Source organism: Vigna radiata, chromosome 5, assembly GCF_000741045.1.
Source record: "Vigna radiata var. radiata cultivar VC1973A chromosome 5, Vradiata_ver6, whole genome shotgun sequence".
NCBI classification, from domain to species: domain Eukaryota; kingdom Viridiplantae; phylum Streptophyta; class Magnoliopsida; order Fabales; family Fabaceae; genus Vigna; species Vigna radiata.
In genome coordinates this window covers 15,619,210-15,642,627 of record NC_028355.1, presented here as the reverse complement: position 1 = coordinate 15,642,627, position 23,418 = coordinate 15,619,210, and the positions used below count along the sequence as shown (strand labels likewise).

General features: G+C 33.5%; 3 protein-coding genes across 3 annotated transcripts; 2 read left to right on the top strand and 1 right to left on the bottom strand.

Moving 5' to 3' along the window:
• Positions 1 to 3,039: 3,039 nt before the first annotated feature.
• Positions 3,040 to 4,524, bottom strand: LOC106760368. Its single transcript, XM_014643806.1, has 5 exons — positions 4,390 to 4,524; positions 4,258 to 4,309; positions 4,085 to 4,181; positions 3,740 to 3,997; positions 3,040 to 3,652 (listed from the first exon to the last, which is right to left on the bottom strand). Exons 1-5 carry the CDS (start codon positions 4,522 to 4,524, stop codon positions 3,040 to 3,042), a joined length of 1,155 nt encoding a protein of 384 aa, XP_014499292.1.
• A 4,990-nt stretch (positions 4,525 to 9,514) lies between these two features.
• Positions 9,515 to 10,706, top strand: LOC106761331 (chaperone protein dnaJ 49-like). The gene has a single exon (XM_014644871.2). The coding sequence runs from the start codon at positions 9,793 to 9,795 to the stop codon at positions 10,528 to 10,530; it is 738 nt and encodes a 245-aa protein (XP_014500357.1). The 5' UTR covers positions 9,515 to 9,792; the 3' UTR covers positions 10,531 to 10,706.
• A 6,078-nt stretch (positions 10,707 to 16,784) lies between these two features.
• Positions 16,785 to 22,562, top strand: LOC106762511 (uncharacterized protein At1g04910). Its single transcript, XM_014646474.2, has 10 exons — positions 16,785 to 17,054; positions 17,194 to 17,256; positions 17,374 to 17,455; positions 17,595 to 17,665; positions 17,825 to 17,913; positions 18,009 to 18,212; positions 20,237 to 20,507; positions 21,536 to 21,763; positions 21,935 to 22,132; positions 22,304 to 22,562. The coding sequence occupies exons 1-10, from the start codon at positions 16,920 to 16,922 to the stop codon at positions 22,511 to 22,513; spliced, it is 1,551 nt and encodes a 516-aa protein (XP_014501960.1). The 5' UTR covers positions 16,785 to 16,919; the 3' UTR covers positions 22,514 to 22,562.
• Positions 22,563 to 23,418: the final 856 nt, after the last annotated feature.

Genomic DNA, 23,418 nt, shown 5'->3' with positions numbered 1-23,418 from the left:
GAGTGTTAATTTACTTGAAGTGGAAACATCATTTTCCCATTTTAACCTGATTGACTACTGTTTTCCACTTCATAAAGTGAAGAAGGTATTGTTATCTACAACTTCATTTCTATTTATTATTTCAATGAATATTTTACATATTTCTGTGGAGTATTGCTTTTCGTACATGATAAGCATGCTGTCTGTCTGACCTACTCTTACATCTCAATAATTATTTTTACTGTACATTTTTGCGTTTGATTTTTTTTTCTTCACTTTATATCAATATCAACTTAATGTTTGTTATTCTATCATAAATATAATTAAAATATATTACTATAATGTAAAAAGACCTTGCATACTGTTGTAGATTAAGGCAGGCGGCATATCATAATTTTCTTTATATTTATATATAGAAATTTGTAATTTGTATTCCCACCCCCCCGAAAAGCACAAAAGTGGATATTCTTTTGATAAATGAATTTCGTTTGACATGTGAAAGCTATCAATCCAGTTCATATGGAGGGTTTCCACCAATTTTCTTAAGGGTGTGTTTACTTAGGGTGATGAGGAAGAGTGATTGGAGAAGAGTGATTGAGTGGATTTGAAAGGATTTGAGGGTGATTCTTTTAGTGTTTAGTTGAGTGAATTTGAAGGTAATTGAGAGTGAATTTGGAGGTGAAGTTTGTGAGAATTAGTGTAGGATTTGATTGATGTGACAGTTTTAAAAAATTTGTTTAATTGGTAAAATTTGAAGATTACCAAAATGTCCCTAGATATTAAAGTAATATAAAATGATATTTGTAAATGTTATACTTAATTGAAATTTTTTTATTAATAGTTAAAAATTTAGAATAATTATTAAAAATAAATTTAAAAATTTAATTAAATTATACTTTAGTGAAATGATTTTTTTTTTAATTGTTGTACTTGTTTGTGATATAATTTAGTTTTAAGTAATATGAATTTAAGTATTTGTTTGTGATATCATTAAACATAATTCATTCCTATATTCATAGATTCATATATCATATATTTATACATAAAAAATATACATTAATACATTCTTAAATTAACAAAAAAAAAATCATAAATATTTAAATAACAAATTATATAACATTTAAATGTACGATATTTATAAACCAACAAATTGTCAAACATTTTTATATTTACATAATTCTTATATTCATATAATGACTTATAAACAAATTTAAATAACACGCATGTCATATATTTATTATAAACACCTTTCAACTAGAGAAGAGTAGTTATCCAGCACCCATTTTACTGGGTTTCTAACAAAATCAGGTCTATACTCCGCATTTCTCTTGCTTTATTTGCAAACCCTTTTACCAGGGTTAGGTTATTTGGTAATAAAAGGGGAATCCTACTAACTATTGCTATGCTTACCACCACATCAGGTAATTTATACCTTTTCATTGTCTATCAGATTCTTCCAAAGTCATTAGTTCATCAAGCTGACTGCAGAGTTATTTGATTCTCCTATGCTTGAATTTGCATTTGTTATTTATTAGCTAAAATTGATTAGGTGTTTCCTGTATTGTTGGATTGAGATTGTGTTGTAATTTGATAGTCACGAGCAAGGATTTTATAGTAAAAAATAGGCTAAAACCCTCCATTGGTCCTAATATTTGTGTCAAAATCTCAGTTTGGTCCTCAAATTCTTAAGTGTCTTAATTGGGTCACAAATTTTGTAAAAATCCACAGATTTTACCACATCCGTTAAGTGAAGGCAAACGACGTTAAACTGTGCTGAGTTGTAATATATGATTTTCCCCGTGTCATTGTGAAATAAAATGGAATGGTTTTGGTGGTTTATCTACGTGGAGCAGCAAGCCCTAAGATTTAAGGGCATCCCCTCCCTTCTCATCGTTATTGTCGCGTTTGGGAAGAAGAAGAAAAGGGGTTTCTTTCGTCTTGGGGAAGAAGAGTTGTCTTGAGGTGGTGGTAAGATATGTCTCGTTCATCAACCTCTTGTAAATGTTTGGGTTCTGCCAATCAACACAGTACTGGGAGTGTGAAGAGGGTGGGTGCAAAACCAAGATGCTTTTGTGGTGAGAATGCTGTGTGTCGTATTGCCAGAACCAGTAAGAACAAGGGGAAAAAATTTTGGGGATGCCCTAATTTCAAGGTGAGTTTTCCATAACCATGAATGTTTGTCTTTTTTATTTGGGTTTTGACGAAGGACTCGGTGTTGTTNTAACANGGTGGGAGTGACGAATTGGTTGGGTGCAACTTCTTTGAGTGGTGCATTGAAGAAGGAAATGAAAGAATGATAGAAAGGAGTGGTACTGTACCAGGTGAAGAAGTGGGTCTGATGAGCAATGAAGACAGTGTTGTGCAGATGAAAGAAAGTTATAGTGAAAAGATGAAAATTGCTGTTATAGAGAAAAGCTTAGTGAAGTTGGAAAAGTGGCTGAAAATCTTAGTGGGGATGTTGTTTGTGATATTTTTTTTGAATGTTATTTTAGTGGCAATGTTGTTGAAAGTTTCCTCAAAGCTGTATTAGCAATGTCTTCTTTTCAGTTATGAAAGTAGGCAGTAGTGTTTTGATTTGATAAATGTAATCTGACTTTATCTAACTTATGTTTTGATTTCATCAATGTAATTGACCAACATCATCAAAGTTATGAAAGTAGTCAGTTCTGTTTTTATTTCATTATGAAGGCTGTTTTGATTTCATTATGAAGGCTCTGTGTGATTTAANTACACCACCCAAACTGAAATTATCCAACACTGTCATGAATAACNACATCCAAAATCAAATTGGGAAATATTGCTATCCAAAATAGTGATACTGAACATCAACATTCATATCCAAATCATCCAAAAAACATCAACATTCATATCCAGTACATTCAAAATGATAATTAAGTACATAATAGTACATCCAAAATGATAATTAAGTACATAACAGTACATCCAAAATGATAATTAAGTACATAACAGTACATCCAAAATGATAAACTATAATATATAATTAACTTTAGCAGCAACATCAGACCATGCATCCTTCATCACAGACGTTCACATCATTGATCACATATCTGGTTGGGTGGGTTGTGCTTGTGAAGGACCACCATCAGTACCAAGCACAGTGGATTGTTGAGTGGGTTGTGTTTGTTCAGGTGGAGGACCAGCATCAGCAGATTGGTTTGTAGGTGGAGCCTGAGTGGCTTCTGTTTGTGCATCAGTAGATTGGGTTGTAGGTCTCAGTGGACAACCTTTTTTGTTGTGTCCAAGTTGTTTGCAGATGGCACATCTTTTGCTTTGCCCACCCTTTCTTAATTCACTTGCATTTTTCTTCAACTCCCACTCTTCCAATCTTCGTTTCTTCTTTGGCCTTCCAGGCATTGTCTTCTTTTTTGGTGGTAATATGTCTGAATAGGGTGTGACCTCCCATAAATGTTGACCATTGATAGGTTTAATGATGGGGTTGTAAGTCTCTTCATAGGTGGACTTTCTAAACCAGTGGGCAATGTAATCTTCTGCATTGATGTTGAGGAATTTCATTGCAGTTATGGCATGCGTACAAGGAATGCCAGTAATGGCCCATTTTCTGCATGAGCAGTCCATGGTGTCCACATTCACAACATATTGCTGGCNAAATTGTGAAATATGAATAACTTCAAATAGTTTCTCTCTNGACCACCTGTAATTGACACACAATTTAGAACANAATTAGGTGGATGAATATAAAAACCTTAAAATGAATTGTGACACAGTTTATAAAGCTTACCTTGGTAACCAATATCTACCTAACCATGACTCCTTCTGAAATNTGTTCCAAACCTTAGGGCAGACTGAAGCTTGATATGAAATCATCTTTGTCCTATTGGCAGCCCATCTTTTCATAATATATACCCTAATGTCTTCTAACATGCTAATAATAGGCTTACACCTACTATCAACTAGCACACTATTAAAGGCNTCGCTCATGTTGTTCACAAGGGTGTCACATTTTGATGTAGATGTGAATCTAGATCTTGACCAAAACCTAGCATAAGTAAATATAGTATGTGAGTGAAGTATTTAAATATAAAGTATGAGCAACTGAAATTAATATGAGAACTGAGATACATACCTAGGTGAAATGCCAATCAAGTATTTAAAAGCGTCAACATTGATGGCTTTTATGTTCATCATTTCAGCTTCCCATTGTTGTGGATGTGTGGCTATTGCTGCCCTCCACATTAGACGTTTAAGGTTTTTTTCCAGGAAATGATTTTCTAAAATTTGAATAAGAATGTCTCACACAAAATCTTTGGTCTACCCCAGGTAGAAGATCTTGGAAAGCTCCCAAAAGACCCTGACATGTTCAACATCATTTAGTTAGATCTGTTATCAACATAGTAACTTATATGTAAAACAATTTCATGACTAACTGACCTTTTGTTGGTCTGAAATAAACGTGATTCCTGCACACACATCTTTGCCACCAAGGTCCTCAATAAGAAGCTCCAAAAACCAAGTCCAGTTGTCTTTGTTTTCGACCTCAACTACAGCATATGCTATGGGCAACATTTGTTCGTTTCCATCTCATCCAACAGCTGTTAGTAACTCCCCTCCAAACTTCCCTTTCAAAAAGCAACCATCTAACCCAACAATTGGTCTACAACAAACAAAGTTATCCTTGCATGCCTTCAAGCATGCATAAAATCTTTGGAATATGACCTCACCATTAATGTTGTCTACTTTAATTTGAACTGTTGAACCTGGATTTCTTTTCAGCAGCCCATGACCATAATCATAAAGTCTTCTATATTGCTCCTTGAATGATCCTTCAACATTTTCTTTTGCCATGGCTCTTGCCCTAAAAGCCATATTGCGTGATATTCCTACATTCCATTTCCTAGTGACTTTGTCCTTGATGTCCATCACCTTCATTCTTGGGTTTTCTCTCACAGTCTTCTCCATCCTTTAACTCAACCACTTGGATGTCATCAACTTTACATTGAAATCCCTACTACAACTGTGAGTATCAAAAACTTTTCTTAGTTGCCATGCATTCACATCACTCTTAAAGGCACAATACGCATATCATTTACATTTTCCTTTTCCACCACTGCACTTCACAACAATCCTTTTCTTGTCATTTTTAATAAACTTGAGGTTTCTCCCATTACTTAGAGCATATGTCCTAATGGCATCTGTAAATTCAATTTTTTCAGCGAAATAGGTGCCTACCTCCCATTTATAAGCCTCTAAACTTTTAGGCATTGTAAAAGTGGGAAACCTGACCTTACTGGACCCCTCATCCTCCTCACTTTCTGATCCACTTATNAGCTCCTNTGACANCCACTCATCATCAGACAACCCACGGACATCATCCATATTGTTCTCATTTTGTGTTGATTGAGAAGACTCAAGTAGTGCACTGGAATGTTCTTCTCTAACATTTCCTCTTATAGTGGTCCCAATATCTGCCTCACAATGTACACTGACATCAATTAAACATTTATCACTCACATTAACTTCTTCATCATGTACCTCTTCGTCCTGACTTTCTTGGTCATGTACATCTTCTCCCTCACTGTCTTCATCATCATCATCCACTCCTAAATCCTGTACTTCAAAATGATCTACCTCATGTACCTCAGGTTGGTCATGATGGACCTCACCATCCTCAACCTGATGGACCTTAGCGTGACCCTCTTCAGAATTACCTTCTTGGGCATCAACCTCTTCGCCCTGACCTTCTTGGGCATTACCCTCACCCTCACCATGCACTTCATTATCCTTATCACCTTCTTCCTCAGCACCCTCACCCTCACCATGCACCTCATTATCCTGATAACCCTCTAGCATTTCTATTATTTGTGGTTCCACCATATTATGCACCACATACAAATGGACTTGGTCATTTAACCTAGCAATGTTCAACATGTGCATGGCACCCTTATCATCAGTTAATAACTCTAACCTATCTGGGTGCACAAAATTACCTCCTAAACCGTACCATAATTCTTTTATGTCCATATGACCTAATTCTTTGACTGAGGCTACTATGCCAAAATAGCTCAATAAGTCTGCATCAACAGACCATTCTGCTATCTCTCCATCAAATATTAACTGCCCATTATCATCATTCACAAAATGTCCACTATGGTGGATCACAATTTTTATTCTTTCGTCAGCCATATCAACAACTTCCTTCCTTTTTTATAACCTGTACATTATGGGGGAACTAACTATTATTTATTTTTCATTGCTACCACTAAGGGAACACTCACACCGACACTGACAGACTAAATAAACACTCACACCCACACAAAAACGGGGACAGGGAACAAACATAGAACCCCACTAACCCAACACTCACAATCAGGGGACCACTACACCTCATAAACAATTCTAGACAACATAATCGGGACCACAACATGCAAAATGGGACCACAGATCATTATCAATACTGACACAACGAAAAAAACCCAAATTATCGAGCAACATTGAAAACGACAACACTCAAAAACACATTTATACACACCAGCAATGAAAACGACAACAATGAAAACTATACCTTACCTCTGTTCGCGTGAACAATGGCCTGGATTCTCTTCCCCTTCTTCCAGAATGCACTCGATGATCCTCTTCCGCTTTGTCTCGCAAGGAGTTCAAGAAAGCCCCAATTCTAATTTCAATGCCCTAAATTCCCAACTCTGATTTCATTTATCAGAAATCCAATTAAAAATGCCATACAAATACTTCTTTTAATGAAGACACTCCACGTAAAAAAAAATGACACATCACCCCATTCTCTCTCAAACACGTCGACACAGTTTAACGCCGTTTGCCTTCACTTAACGAATGTGGTAAAATCTGTGCATTTTTACATAAAAGGATGACCACCTGCAGCTCCGGCCCACGCTGGCAGCACCGTCCACCACCTGCAGCTCCGGCCGGCGTGGAAACAGCAGCATCGTCCACCACCTGTAACTCCAGCCCACGCTGGCAGCAAAGAAGAAGAAGAAGAAGAAGTGGTAATATCCTGATACAAGTGTGTGGTAATCGGATACAACCTTATTGCCCTCTTTGCTTCATGCTCGTGAATGAAATAAGGCAATTATATGAAATGAATAAAGGCATTTTAGAGAAAGCATCCTCGATCCCTCCAAATCCTTGCATATATGCGAGTGATGCTACAGTACATAAATCTCGGTGTTACCTCTAAATCGTTGCTTGTTATTATCTTAAAGTGAACACAAATTAATTTTAATTCATCGCTCGCTCTTCACTTTGAACAGGATATTACCTCGAAGTGAACACGCCCTAAATGAAAAGATATATATGTTTCATAAAACTTTTCCTAAAAATAATCACTTTTTAACAGAAGATAATCAGGAAAGTCTCATTTTCATTCACGTCTCCCTCTTTACATAATATGTTTGAAGCAAATAGAGGATATATATAAAATTTGTAAATCTCTTATTTATTAAGTTTTAGTTATTCTAAACAAAAATAATAATAATTAAACACTCGGATAGTCCTTATATTTGTTGGAGATTTTAGGTGAATTTTTTGTTTTATCAACTGTTTCAATTGAGTTCATATTTTTGTAAAATTGTTTCAATTGAATCTAAATATTTAAGAAATTGAATCAATTAAGTCATGTCCGTTAAGTTATCATATACGGCTTTAAAATTTGTTGACGTAGTACACACTTAATCTGCTAATGTAAAACTGTTATATAATGTGGAATTTTTTTAACTAAATTAGTAGTTTTTGACATCGCACAAAATTGAATTAGTAATGTTAGAAATTTTTTAGGATTATAAATTTTTTAAGTAAATAGAATTAGAGAAAAGGAATTAGGATCTGATTAGTGAACACAATAACCTAACCCAGCCATCAGAACCTCGGTAGCCACCGCGTAGCACCTCCACCGAAACCTGCAAAACAGAAAAATCAAACCAACTCCAATCCATTCCACACTACAATACCCAACACTTGCAGTTCCAGGTTCTTTAACGCTGCCTTCAAGGGTTCTTCATTAAAAACCGTGCTCACTATTGTCAACAACCATCACGGTTGGTGGATGGGTCCTTTTCGGTCACGACGCGCCTCTAACCCTATTTCATTAAAAGTCTCCTAATCCGAAGGAACTCCTAATCTGAACAATTAAATAATATAACATAACACGTCATATAACACTTGTACAAGACTTAATAACAAATTCTATATAATATATGACATATACATCAACAGATTAAGTGTGCATCACGTCAGAAAATTTTAATGTTGTCTGTGAAAAATTAACGAAAAAGACCTAGTTGAATTAATTTTATAAATATGTAAACTCAATTGAGTCAGTTTCAAAATCGAAAACTCACTTAAGATTTTCTAACAAATACAAGGATAATCCAAATATTAAAAAACGCCTTCAATTTTTTAAAGAGAACTACCTTCCCATCCAAATAAGTTTGGAATGAAATGTTTTGGATTATCTCATCTGATTTATTATTAATAGATTGAGAATTTAATTTTAGATTTAAATAAATTTTAAGTTTCTTGTAATTTTAAATATTTTTAATTAAATTTCTTTTACATTTCTTTATTTATTAAATATCTTAAATTTTTATTGAAAGTTTGTAATTTTTTTGTTAATGGATAGTGTAATTATAATCCTATCTCATTTATTGTTTTGATTAAAAGCGTACTAAGATTATTGTTTTCACATATACATGAATACTATGGTACTAGTGATAAATAGTTATTTTGGTCATATTAATTAAAAACATTGAAGTTAGAAAGTAAGGTCACAATATCCTTATTTAACATGTTTTTAGTTAAATTAATAATACAAATTATTTATCATTTTATATTAATATAATATTATTAAATGTTAATTTTAAAATCTCCCAATTATTGACCTGTTGAGTCAGATAAGCTTAAAAACAATATAGCAGTACGTCATCTACTTAAAATAATTATTAAAGGATAGAAACACAATTAAAAATATATATATATTCTAATTATTGAATTTTTAAAAAGAAAATTAGAAACTTAAAAAAGAAAAATCTAAAGGAGAACTTTAAACTTATTTAAATCTTTAATTTATTTACATTTTTTTACAATACCATCCAGTAAAAATTCCAATGAAACAAAAGTTACAAAAAAAATTATATCGATAATATACTAAAATCGAAAATGAAATTTTAACATCAATTTTTGACACCATTTTGACATTACATACATGTCAAAATGTGATTAGACGATTTCAAATTAAAAAGGCTGAGAGAAGAGTCATACGTATGTAATGCATTGTATGTCCCATAATAGGTCGTACTCTTCTACCCTTTACCGGGAGTCGATGACTATTCATAGTTATTACTTTGACATCAAAAAAGAGTTCGACCTAATGCTTTATTTCTATCCTAGTTGATCCCGATTCGACATTAAAAGTATATTGATTTTTCTCCAATAACTAAATACTTTTGCATATTTGAAAGAAAAAAACCAAATTTTTTTTTAATTTAAAATCGTTCAACCACAATTTGACACATGTACAATATCAAAATGATATGAAAAAATTAGTGTTAAAATATATTTTCCTGTTAAAAATCACGTGAGTTTCTTATGATATCTAAAAAGAGATAAAACAAATCTAACAACTACACTTGTGCGCATGGCTAGCTAGTGATAACAAGACCGTGTTTGGTTTGTCTTCCAAAGAAGCAGTCAATATTTAATAAGCCACTAATGCGCTCTTCCGGCTGTTGCTGTTACTCCTAGCAGTTCAACCCCATCCTCACAAAAATAAAAATAAAATAAAACAAAAAATTAAGATAAAAAATGAACACAAACAGAGCCGAAGCCGAACGCTTGCTCGCCATCGGCGAGAAGCTGCTCCAGAGCCGTGACCTGAGCGGCTCCCGCGACTTCGCCATTCTCGCGCAGGAAGCCGAGCCGCTCCTCGAAGGCTCCGACCAGATCCTCGCCATCGTCGACGTCCTCGTCGCCGCCGAGAAGCCGATCCACGACAGCCACCTCGATTGGTACGCCATTCTCCAAGTGGATCGCACGTGCCAGAACCTCGATCTCATCAGAAAACAGTACCGCAGACTCGGTCTTCTCCTTCACCCTGACAAGAACCCTTTCTCCCTAGCCGACCACGCTTTCAAGTTTGTCACCGATGCATGGGCCGTTTTATCCGACCCGGTTCAGAAAGCCTTGTACGACCGAGACGTCGCCGGTTCGGTCGAAACGGCGAGTTTCTGGACTGCATGTCCGTACTGTTACTTTCTCTTCGAGTACCCTGTGGATTGCGAGGGGTGTTGCCTGAGGTGCCAGAATTGCGAGAGGTCGTTCCACGGGCTTTCGATTCCGTCGCTCCCTCCTCTCGTGCCGGGCCAGGAGGCCTATTATTGTAACTGGGGGTGCTTGCCCATGGGCTTTGTGTTTGGAACTTTGGGCTCCAATGGGCCTGGGTGTGTGCCTGAGAATGGCCCGGAGGCTGTTTCGAATGGGGCTGCCTCGGAGTTGGGTTCTCGTTCTGCGCGGAAGAAGGGAAGGCCTCAAAAGGGGGTGTGAGTTTTTTTGGCTTGTGTTTCGTTTTAGAGCAATTGAAAAGCAGAAACCCATGGAGGTAGCGTTTTCTTTAGTTGTTTTAACCTAAAGTAGTTTTTGTTCTTTTCTGGTGGTTCATGTTATTAATGTAGCTCTCTGACGTCTATATCTCAATCTCAAAGTAGATTAATGTTGCTCCATATCATTTATATTCTTTCAATTCATTGACCGTTTATGGATTTGTGAAACGTTTATACTTAAGTCTCACATTAGCTAATTTATAATATATAAGTGAGTTGCAGTCCTCATTTTACAAGTCTATTTTATGGGCTTGAGTTAGATTTAAATCTATTTTCTAATCTAGTATCAGAGTGATGATTAGAACCTATCCTAACGAGTTCTAAGTGGGTATTTTTGTTTCTATTCCATCCGATGTCGGATTGCTATAAGGTGCAATTCTCACCTTACGAACTAGTTTTATAGGATTGAATTAGGCTTAAACCTACTTTCTCCTTTCTAATAGAAGCTTTTGGTTTTCGAGATCATTTTGAATACTTTGGCAAATTTGCTAAGCTTTTTTAGGGATCAGTTTCGTTGTAATTTTTGCTGTTTTGGGTAGTTCTACTGATCTGAGACTGAGATTCATTTTAGGTATTGGAAACAATTTTTTCCAATTGATTTCTTCTGTATTTCATGTTTTACAATTTGAGCCTGTTTTACTGATGTAGAACTAGCTTAGGACAAGTTTGTTGAAATGTATGAAAATCCCAAGGCACTAAATGTAAGTACACAAGAGGCCAAGCTAGATTATCCTTACAAATTGGCATTCTTTTCTCTTGTGAATTATAGCTCCCCTTGTACTTCAATTTTGGAAGGAAGAGTTTCTGGTTCAATATTTTCGGTTTCGAATCTGCATTCATCGGGTGTATCTATACTGCAACCATGGCGAATGCTCCATGATAGATGATGAGTGTACAGGCTAAAAGTGAAGTCACAGTCTACATTATTGTGAGTTCTCTATTATTTCAAACCTTTGCCCTCTAAAGTGAGGGGTGTAGAAGATAATATATAGTTCTAAGTCTTCATAAGAAAATCAACAATGTTATTGCTCTTATGGCATTTTACAAGTGAACAATGTTTATCCAAGATGTTTGAGTGAGACATTGGGAAAAAGGAAACATAATAACGAAGTTTTTTTTAGGTTTAAATCTTTTTTGTCTCTAAATTATAAGTGAATATTCAGTTTAGTTCGCGTTTTTAAAAATGTAAATTTTTGGTCCCTAAGTTATAAAAAATGTATCAAATGAGTCATTTTTTGACTTGAAATATTGTTTTTGGTTGTTTCTTAACAACTGCTACATCTTTAGATTGCTCTAATTTGTTTCTTAATAATAACAACACTTTAGATTCTTCTTTGTACTTTGACCATAAACATAAAAAAATGACTCATTTGATATATTTTTTATAACTTAGAAACCAAAGGTTTACATTTTTAAAAACGGAGACTAAACTGAACATCCGCTCGTAACTTAGGAACCAAAACGAGGTTTAAATTTTTTTTTTAAAATAAAATAAGCGTGTCTCCAATGTGAGAAGCAAATCCAAGTTCATCACGTGTGTGTTTATGCACATTTCACATATCCTTATAGCTGTTAGAAATGCATCATTATAATGTCTTAGATTTTCTGGTGGGGGAATTCCACACATAGTCATCAACAAATGTATATTATGGATCAGGATATCCCTTCAAAAGTGAGTCTTTCCCACGTTCAAAATGAATACTTTTCTGGAATGGATGACTCTCAATACAAGGATTCTTTACCTATCTGCTTTTTATCATACTTATACCAATACTCAACAAAATGAATTAAACTCTTAAGTTGTGAAAGTACTCATAAGAATATCAAAAATACTAGATTTAACCCTGAACATTAAGGTAGATTTATGGGTTATTCTACTTATAAATTATTTATCTTACTTATTTTTATCTAAGTAAAATTTTAAATTTTTAAACTATGAGCAATGTCATCAAATTAATTTTTCTTTAAAATATTTAATGTTGAGTTTTCGAGAAATAAAAATTATAATGTGAAATTAACCAATTTAATTATTTTTATCTATACCAATAAATTAAATATATATATATATATAATATTAATAAAAGTTTATGATATTTTAATAACTTCTCGTTAAATGATAAGTTAGAGAATTATGAATGTTACTATGGCTTACAACATACGGTACGGTGATGTATTGGTTTTAAAGGTCGAGCGGTCGATATGCAAGAAAGAGTATGTTTGGTTCTGACAACAGTTGAATGGAGTTAAAACGTAATTAATATTATAATGATTATTGATGAGTGATTATGTTTGTATTAATAATCATTGAGAGATAAATTAATTGGTCAGATTTTCATAAACTCTACAAATAGAGGTTTAATTTCGAAGTAAACTTACTTTATTCATCATGGAATTACTTTAGACCGCTGCTGGTTACCTCCTATATCCATCGGTCACATAGAGAAAGAGTTAAGTGAATGTAGAAAGAGTTAAGTGAATGTTCAGCAAAGAAAAAAGTTTCACACATACTTTATCCTCATCTTATTCATTAACGACAAATTATAATAGCAAAAATTCAATTTTGCACATGTAGAGGTTGACTTACTTTTGTGAAACCAACTCAACCAAAATAAGAATCATAATATTTCAGCACCATTTAGGGAACCACCCTAAAGATAAAGCCATGTCGTTTTTCCTACCTAATAATCAATATCATTAACTCGTCAAGATATAAAGAAGAAGTGAACACTTTCAACATTTAATTGTCATACATTAATATTTACCTTGCTTTTTCTATCAGCCTTTTCAATATATTTGGAAATAGTTTTTCTAGAAAATGGAACCATGCCACGTCCTATAATTTGTTAACATTTACTTAAAACGACCTACATACATCTAATTCAATTTAAACCATAATTGAGTACTATATACATCTATGCAAATATTCTTTTAATTACAAATTACAATTAAAATTAGGTGATTCAAAATATATATTTTAAATACTTACAATATTATTGTCTCAAATTATATTATAACAAAAATTACAGTAAAATATTGTAGCTATAAAGTCTATGGACCATATGTAGAACTCTCAACCTATCTAGTATGTACTTATCTTTTTGGATAGAAGTTAAGACACAAGACACCCTATGAGAGTATTAGACAAACTTAGAAATGAAAATAAGAGTAGAATAGATAGAGTTTTAGTATCCTTGGGATGGTTGGAAAAAGTGACCTATGTAAATAATTTGTAAAAGAAAGACAAGTGTCTGATCACTATGCACTAGTTCTTAAGTCTACCTAATTGTATTGAGATCTCAAGCCTTTTAGAATGTTGAATGTAGGAGTCTCTGATCCGGATTTGAAAGAAGTGGTAAAAAAAACTATTGGGTCTCATATATTGGAATTGGGAATCCTATGGTAATATTGAAAGAAAAATTGGAAAAGTTGAAGCATGATCTAAACCTATATGGATCAAAGATGTAATCGAGATAATGAAAACCAAAAAACTAACAATTTGGAATTGGTGAATTGGATAAGATGGATGATAAAGTAACTTGTTTCAGGTGTGGGTCGAGTTACTTCTAATATCTGTACAATTTCTTTTAAGATGTCGTTCGGTAACTTCTCTTCTTGTATGTCTTCGTTTTACTGTCTGGAGGTGTACCTGTGACCTTTATTTATAGTTTTCGGCACAGGCCTGAGATTAGTGAAACCTTAATCTGGTTCAATCTTAGCTTAACATTGCTAATTATCACTTACCTTAATCATTATATAAAACCCTATTAATCATCAATATCCGACCATCTCTATTATTGACCGCTCGACTTTGTTTGTTGGTGCTACCACATTCATTAACTAATTGTTTCCTTCCCTTTGTTGGTCATCCAACTTTTTTGATATAAAATTTTAAGCATGGTCGTTCTAGCCATACGGTACATAACCTCAATGAAGCTTTGAGGCTAGAGCAAATGAAGTTGATCAGTAAACTAAAAACAGTCTCTAACAAAGAAAAATCAATCTTAAAATAGAAGGAAAAATGTTATATGGCTAGAGCAGGGGACATAAACTCTAAATATTTTCACTCTGGCATTAGATGGAGAAGAATGGAGAATGAGTTAAAATGGGTGGAAGTTAGCACAGTTGGTGTGAGGATCCCAGTAAGGTTAACATATTTTTTATAAGATAAAGATCAATGTATGATAGGTAGGCGCAACTATCAAGGTAACTGGTTTGAAAATAGTGTAATGTGAAGAGTATACGAAGGTGATAAAATTAAATTTTAGGAAAACAAGTGGATAGAAGATTCATCTCTTTGTTGTAAGTTTCTTATGTTGTATGCAATTTTCAATTGTAAACATAGCAAGACAAGGGAGATGGGAGATTGGGAATATAATATTTAGGTATGGAATCTTACTTGCAAAAGAACCAAATTAGTGTGAGAAACAATCCTATAACATGAATTACAACTCATAAATGATCCAAAAAATAAATAAAAAAGAGATCATGAAGATTCTTGGATTTGTTGGAGAGGAAGATGAAGAATCTTGTACAAAAGATGATCGACACGAAGAAGATACTAGTTTTTTTAAATCATTTTGGAGTTTAAAGGCTATTTCGAAGTCACTAACTAATATTAGGATGGAAGATATTCTTGGATAAGGTGAGAACAAATGACAAGTTAGTAATTAAGGGTGTATAATTAGATATAATCTATGAGTTGTGCACAAAAAGTGAGGAAGAGTGTCAAATATTTTTTCTTTTTCTTGTAAAGTATAAAGTAGTTCAAATTGTGTGAGAAATGTGTGATAGATAGATACAACTGCTATTTTACCATGCAGAGACTTTGTTTGCAGCAAATTCAATCTTTCTCAACTTTAATTTATAAGATGGACATATAAGAGAGAAATGAATTAATGTTAATTGAAGTAGAAATGAAAATATCAATAAAATAGGTTAGAATGAAGATATCAATAATATAGATTAGAATGAGGATATGAATAATATAGGTTGAAATGAAGATATCAATAATATGTACAATGAGACAAATAATATAAAATTGCGCTAACAAAATGCCAAAAAATGTAAAAAAAAAATGACACATATAGTATTTACATTTAGAGAAAAAGCAAATAAGAATGTATAGAAACTTGATTAGAAGAACATTTAGGATATTTTGATTTGTTTTTTCCTATCTTCATGGTATACTTTTGTTTTTTTATAAATAGTTTTATTAAAGGGTTAGAATATTACTGATAAAAAAATATATATTATGCATATAAAGATAAAAGCAAATTTACAATTCAATGTGCATGCAAGAAAGTAGACATACTAAGAAAAACTTAAAAGTAATTTTTAAAATTTTATTATATTATATTATTTGATATTCCAATATTTTTATATATTTATAAAAAAAATGTTAATATTTTGACATTTTCAAAAGATTCGTCATTATGGAATATTTCCTACTTATTACTCCTCTTATCTAAAAAATGTTATCCCATTAGTATTCGTGACGAAAATAACATAACTTACCTATCCCATCTCAATACTGTCAGAATAGGAGATACGTACTTTACTACACAACAATACTTTTAGTCTTTATATACTATTAACTTTAATTTCTACACATATACCATTTCTTTTATTTGTATAGTGAGAAAATGTTTAAAAAAAAATTAATAACAATGATTACATAAAATAATAATAAATAATTTATAGTGTAATATGAATGACTTATAGCGTGATGTGTTTAATGAAATATGTTTGTAGTTATTTCTATTTAAAATATATTTTTAATTTTAAAATATAATTAAAGGTAGACTAGGAATATAAAATGTATACATCCCAGAAAAGTTTTCATTGTGGTATAATATATTCTTTTTCATATTAAGAATTTTCGAAATGGTCCCATTTTTCTGTTTGTTCAATGTATTAAAAAATGTAATTATATACAATTTAGTCTTTTTTTCTGTTTAATAATTTATGTTCAATTTAATTTTTATAATTTACAAAATTTGTAAAAAAAATTAATTTAAACATAAATTACATTCTTTAATACTATATTAAAAAAAATTAAATTAAACACTTAAAACTACCTTAAAGACATTATTACCAACTAAAAAAAGTATTATACCTTTTCATTGTATACTGTGGTTATATATATTATATAATAAAAAATACATAAAAGTAAATACACAAATTGGATTATTACCGATAAAAGGCTGAAGGCTATAGCAGCAAGAATTGGATCCTTCACCGGCAGATGAAGTTAAAGGAACACTGTCTTCTGAGTTCATCGGTGCAAAAACGCAGCGTTTAAATCATCAACGGCAAAGCTCTCCTTTGTGAACAATGAAGCTTCAGATTTTCACCCAGCTAAACCACTCTCAAAAATCCGCTTTCGCCGTGGCTTTCGTCATTCTCTTGCCAGTTTTCTTTCCCGATCTTTTCCAACCTCTTGGTCGTGCCTCGCCTTCTATGTTCTCTGTATAACTCTAATCTTCAACTTCTTTCAATTCCTTAAATTTTGACATATTGATTGTGACTTTTCGTGTGGGAAAATTGAAAGAAAGAAAAGCCGAATTTGATTTGATGAAGAACCAATTTTGATGAATTGCCATTGCAGGAGTGGATTGCTCCGAGGCCTATGCACGTAGATTTGCTAGAGGGTGCCTTGCAACGACAAACTGTGAGTACAAGTACACGTTAATCATAATTATGTTTAAATGCTAAAGATTAGGTTGATTTTGACATGCTTTTTGTGTATCTAGCTGTTTCGAGATTAACATTTTTTTATTGGTTTCAGTCTGTTGAACTTCAAACTAGTCTCTGGTCTCCCTTGGCCTTCCAAGGATGGAAACCCTGTACCGAGCGTCCGAAACCACCTTGTGAGTTCATATAGTATATTGAATTGATTTTCTTTTAGACGTTGGACATTTATTTATCTTGAAAATGAGGGCTGTATTGTGTGTTACTTACTAGTGCTTGGTATTTTACATGTTTCCTTATGCTTATAATCTCTTGCAGCACTACCTGAAAAGTCAAGCGGTTATATCCAGGTTTTCCTTGATGGAGGGTTGAACCAGCAGAAGATGGGGGTATGTGAATGATGATATTGTTTTGAAAGGGTATAATTTGATTAAAGAGATAAAGTGGGGGGAAAGAGATAGTGTTCCTATCATGCATTTCACTGGCATTTGCCTAAAAAGTCAATTTGACACTTGTCTAATATCATTCGCCCCTTTTCTCTATAAAAGATATGTGATGCTGTTGCTGTTGCTAAGATTTTGAATGCAACGTTGGTTGTCCCACATTTTGAAGTGAACCCTGTCTGGCAAGATTCAAGGTATATCCAGAGGGCTTGCTACTTTTTCAACCTTTATATGTTTAATTTTCAAACTGGAAAGTTTCTGCTTAAATGAATTTGTTTTGTTTCTGCAGTTCATTTGAAGATATATTTGACTTGGATCACTTTATTGATGCCCTCCGTGATGAAGTGTCCATAGTGAAGGAACCTCCTAGTGACTATTCCTGGAGCACAAGAGAGTACTATGCCACAGGCATAAGAGCTACTAGAATTAAAACTGCACCCATTCATGCTACTGCCGATTGGTACATAGAAAATGTCTTGCCTGTACTTCGGAGGTATGACATAGCTTAACCTCACATTCTGATGTGCTCCTTCTTCTCGCTCCGAATCTTCCCGTATTGGACCTGGGTTTTACCACTATAATCATTGCTTTACCTGGTTTGTTATGTTATGTCATTAGATGGCTTCTGTATAATGTAATTTTGACATTACCGCTTTTTACACTAGTTATCAGAGGGCTTTTAAAATACAATTGGTAAGTGCTATTTTTCTGTAATACAAATCTATAGTGCACTAGAAAGTTTGTTAGAATGAGGGGTAAAAGGAACAAAATATTCAGAGAGGGTCTGAAGACTTTGTGAGAATTATATTTGTGGAAAATTAGAAGGCTGAACAAAAGATCTAGTTTTGGAATACAAACTAGGGAGAGTTCATTTGTAGGTTTAGAATTAGGAGGGAGCTAATCGTGTAACTAATCTACCTAATAGGTGCAGTAACAATATAGTCGACTCAGCACAAGTCTAGCATAACAGACTTTATTAATTACCATGGCACTTATGCTAATATTCTCCCTCATATCTATGGAATAGACTATGGATATGGTAAGTATTACAGTTTCCCTAGCCACCCATTTTGGCTGGGATTTGAAGCACTTTGATGTTAAAAATACTTTACTTAGTAGAGATCTAGAGGAGGAAATCTACATGAAGACTCCTCTATGATTCAATACTCACGGTGAAAAGAGCAGGTGTGGCTCAAACCATCTCCTCAGACATGGTCTGGAAGATTCACCTAGGTTATGACATCCCTAGGATACAATAGAGTCAAGGTCGTCATACTCTTTTTATAGAGCACTCCCCTAATGGCAAAGTCACTGTTCTCCTGGTATATCTAGATGATATGATCATCCTCTTAGGTGATGATTAGATAGAAGAGCGGGTTCTGAAGAAGAAGCTGACAACCTAGTTTGAAATGAAGGAGTTGGAAAAGCTAAAGTACTTCTCTGGAGAAGATTGCTATTCCAGAAGGGGTATCTTTATCTCCTAAAGGGAGTATATACTTGATCTTCTCAAAGAAATAAGGAAATTTAGATTTAAGACATCTGAAGTACCAACTTGACACAAGATTGGAAGTGAAGGCAGTCCACAAAAGAAAAGTCTCAATACTAGAGATTGGTGGGGAAGTTGTTAGAGCGGGAAGCCAATTTATGCTTGATCCCAGTGATAAACACCAGCAGAAAGTTTGATAGAATCCTTCAATATTTGGAGGCAAGTCTAGGAAAAAGGATTTTTTGTTCAAGGGAAGAGGGCACATTGTCCATAAAGGTACTTATAAATACAGATTAAGGTAGGTCAGTTGTAGATAAAAATGTCCACCTCCAATATTGTATGTTTCTGGAAGAAAATCTTGTAACATGGAGGGATAAGAAGCAAAATTTAGTTGCTAGGTCTAGTGCTAGTGCAGGATTTTCAGCGGAGACATGATATTTGTGAAACTGTTTTGTGGAAAAAATTCAACTGTTAAGGTTGTCCAATCCAATCCAGCATGACAAGACAAAAACATAATGGTTTATAGATGCTTCATCAAAGAAAAATTAGATTGTGGTCTTTGGTCACGAACAACTCATGTATGTATGGGCTCCAATTGGTAGACATGTTCACCAAAAGATTCCCTTTAAGAAGTTTAAAGGAGCTTATTGTCAAGTTGGGGACGATTAATATCCATTCTCCAACTTGAGAGGGGAGTGTTGAAAATATAATTGATATGTACGGATAGAAAAAATTATCTTTTAGATTAGTATATCTCAATATAAGATAAACCAGAAGATAGTCATTTTATTTTTTATGCCCATAGATGAAAGATACAAATTTTATTTGTATATATATGGATACACATGTTCGAACCCTATGATTGAATAAAACATTTTTTTTTCCAGTTCTTTCCATGAGCAGTAAACCTATGTAGCAGGCATGAATCTTCGACTTTCACTGCAGCCATAAACCATTCAATGTCTTCCTATAGATATACTGTTTACATAAATATCTATTTTCAATTGTTGTAGATTTTCTGGTTGATACAGTTATGGAATTGCTGCTATTGCACCTTTTTCTCATCGCTTGACATTCAACAACCTGCCATCAGACATTCAGCGCCTCCGTTGCAAGGTCAACTTTGAAGGACTGATCTTTGTTCCACATATCAAGGAATTAGGAGATGCCATTATTCATCGTCTGCGCCACGCTTCTGTTGTCAACCAAGCTGAAGTGAAAGACTTTCCACTGGAGGAAACTGACATGGTTGGAAAGCAGCAAACTGGAAAGTTTGTTGTGTTGCATCTGCGTTTTGACAAAGTACAGTTTTCCTTTTGGTTTGAGTGGTTTATTATGAGTCGAAGCTTATGCTCGTAGCTTCCTGAAATTCTAGGTCACTTGTTATTATAATTTAGTTATTGCATTGAGGACACAATCTTTTATGCTGTGTATAGGCTGATAATTAATTGACAGGTATTACTAATTGCTTTATTTTTTGAACTTTGAAGTAGTATGATTGATTCAAATATCCTTAACACGTAAATATTTTTCCTTTGTTAATGTGATTGTTCTTACACTTATTTGAATAATGAAATGATAGTCCATGCTTCTTTATTATAGTTGCCAATAATGCATGCTCATATATAGAAATTATGTTGACTCTGTTGTGTAGAACTTTTAGGGCAACTATGGCTTCAAGGAACTATATATTTATGTTACCTGTATATGTGCAACGTGAATGTCTAAGTAAGTTTCCTATATTTAAATTATGATTCATCCTTCTGAAGTTAAGCACTACTAGTTAACACATTTCTATTGAACAAAAGGGGTGATTATCTTATTAAGCCCTTTAAATTAACTGCAAGGAGGTGCATATTTCATCTTGAATATTTCATGTAACCTTGTATTACAACGACAAAGTCTTGTCCCACTAGGTGAGGTCACTTGACGCCAATCAACTTGGTTGAAGACCAAATGAAGAGACATTATTTACCACGAGTTCCTTTGTAACCACCTCTTCCAATGTCCTTGATCTCCCTTTCATTCTTCCTTTTCACAGGACTAAGAATGGGAGATTCGGAAAGAATGACTTAGAATCGGTATGGAGTAGGGAGAATCTAAAGGATTGTGGGGTTAGGCGGGTGTTAAGAGAAAAGTAGGTTTGATTGGTGCTTGTTTTTGGGTGTCATGGATCCTGTTGTTATTTTGTCTGTGTTCTTTTCCATCTTTGTTTCTGCAATTTCAGAGTGTTATCCTTGAGTTCTTGTACCTAAGATCCTGTATCTATTGTTTTTGTCATCATTACATATCTCAGTCCTTAACACTTTGATTCCAAATTGCCCATGCAGGATATGGCTGCTCATTCTGCCTGTGATTTTGGTGGGGGTAAAGCTGAGAAGCTTGCTCTAGCAAAGTACCGGCAGGTGCTTTGGCAGGGAAGGGTATTAAATTCTCAATTCACTGATGAAGAGTTGAGAAGTCAGGGGCGCTGCCCACTGACTCCTGAAGAAATTGGATTGCTCCTGGCAGCTTTGGGTTTCAATAATAGAACACGGCTTTATCTTGCTTCCCACAAGGTTCGTTAACAACATATGATGGGAAGGCTTGTTGTGATTACACAGCATAGATTTCATTCTGATATTTGTAATTATGCGTAATAATTAACAATCTAATACCTTCTGATACTTTCACCGATTGGTACCGTGCTTTGACTTATGCCTTAGTCTGGATTGATTGTATGCTTTCAGGTTTATGGTGGAGAAGCTAGGCTAGCAACCTTAATCAAGTTATTTCCTCTTATGGAAGATAAGAAGAGCTTAGCCTCCACAGAGGAACTGGCCAAAGTTAAAGGAAAGGCATCACTGTTAGCTTCTGTTGATTACTATGTGAGCATGCACAGTGACATCTTCATTTCTGCTTCTCCAGGCAATATGCACAATGCTCTGGTAAAGGAATCGTTGTTGAATATTCTATTTCAAACTGCACTGTCAAATAATTTGTTGCATAACGACTTATAAGTTTAAAGGAACCTGGCTGTATTTGTTCTGTATTGGTGCAAGGATTGAATTAAATTCCCAAAATGTATCATTTAGACGGAACATGTTTTGCTTCTTTAGGTGGCGCATCGTGCTTATATGAATCTGAAGACTATCAGACCAAGCATGGGATTATTGGGGCATCTATTTCAGAATAAAAGCATAAGCTGGACAGAATTTCAAGGTGCAATTCTTGATGGACACAAGAACAGACAAGGGCAGATAAGATTAAGGAAGGAGAAGCAATCAATTTATACGTATCCTGCTCCTGATTGCATGTGTAGAGCTTAATGTAAACAAGTTTTGGCAGTTATAAATCGATCTTTAGCTTTATTGCAAACTTTCCATATTTATTTTCTGCAAAATTCATTTATTTCTCTCTCAAGTTCTAATTGCAAAGATGTTCCAGTAGTTTTCGAATTCGTGAAATTAAGATAGACACCGAAGTGTTTTTCAAGTTCTTTTGTTTTGTAACGATGAGAAGTTGGGTCTTCAAATTCTGATTTATTATGTTTATTGTTCAAAAATGATTTTATTATCTATTTTTTAATTTTGAAATCAATTAAATATAAAAAAAATTCTTGCATTATTTTTTAAAATTATAGTATAATCAAACTTATTAATAGTAAAATTGTTGTTTTAAGTTTTATTTTAATGATATTTTTATATATTCCTTATAAATTTTCATATTTTAAATTTAAATATTAATTATTTTTTCAATGAAATAATTATTTAAAACATTATATTCTGTAAAAGTAGTTATAGTTGAACATCATAAAACTATATCAATACATTAAAACGATGTTAAATTGCTATTATATCAATTATTTAATTTTTTATTTGCATTATGTCTTGTTGGTATGATTTTACTAATCAAAATAGTTTCTCTCTCATTATTTATCAATTTTTATTTGTTATTCAATACAATGGTATGTATTTTTATTAAATTTTTAATTTAATGAATTTCGTCCTTGAGATTCAAAAAAAGTTAAATTTTCACTTGAAATTCGTCACGAACATGGGATGAAGGAAAAGGGGCACACGACTACAAACTCATGTTTTTCATATTGTCTATTATTGTAATTTGACTGAGTTCGTTTCTCTTTTCATATTGCAAATTGCTTTATTAAATTTAGGTTAATATTTTTTGCATTTAATAAATTATTTCAAATTCGAAAATGATATCATTCAGTCAT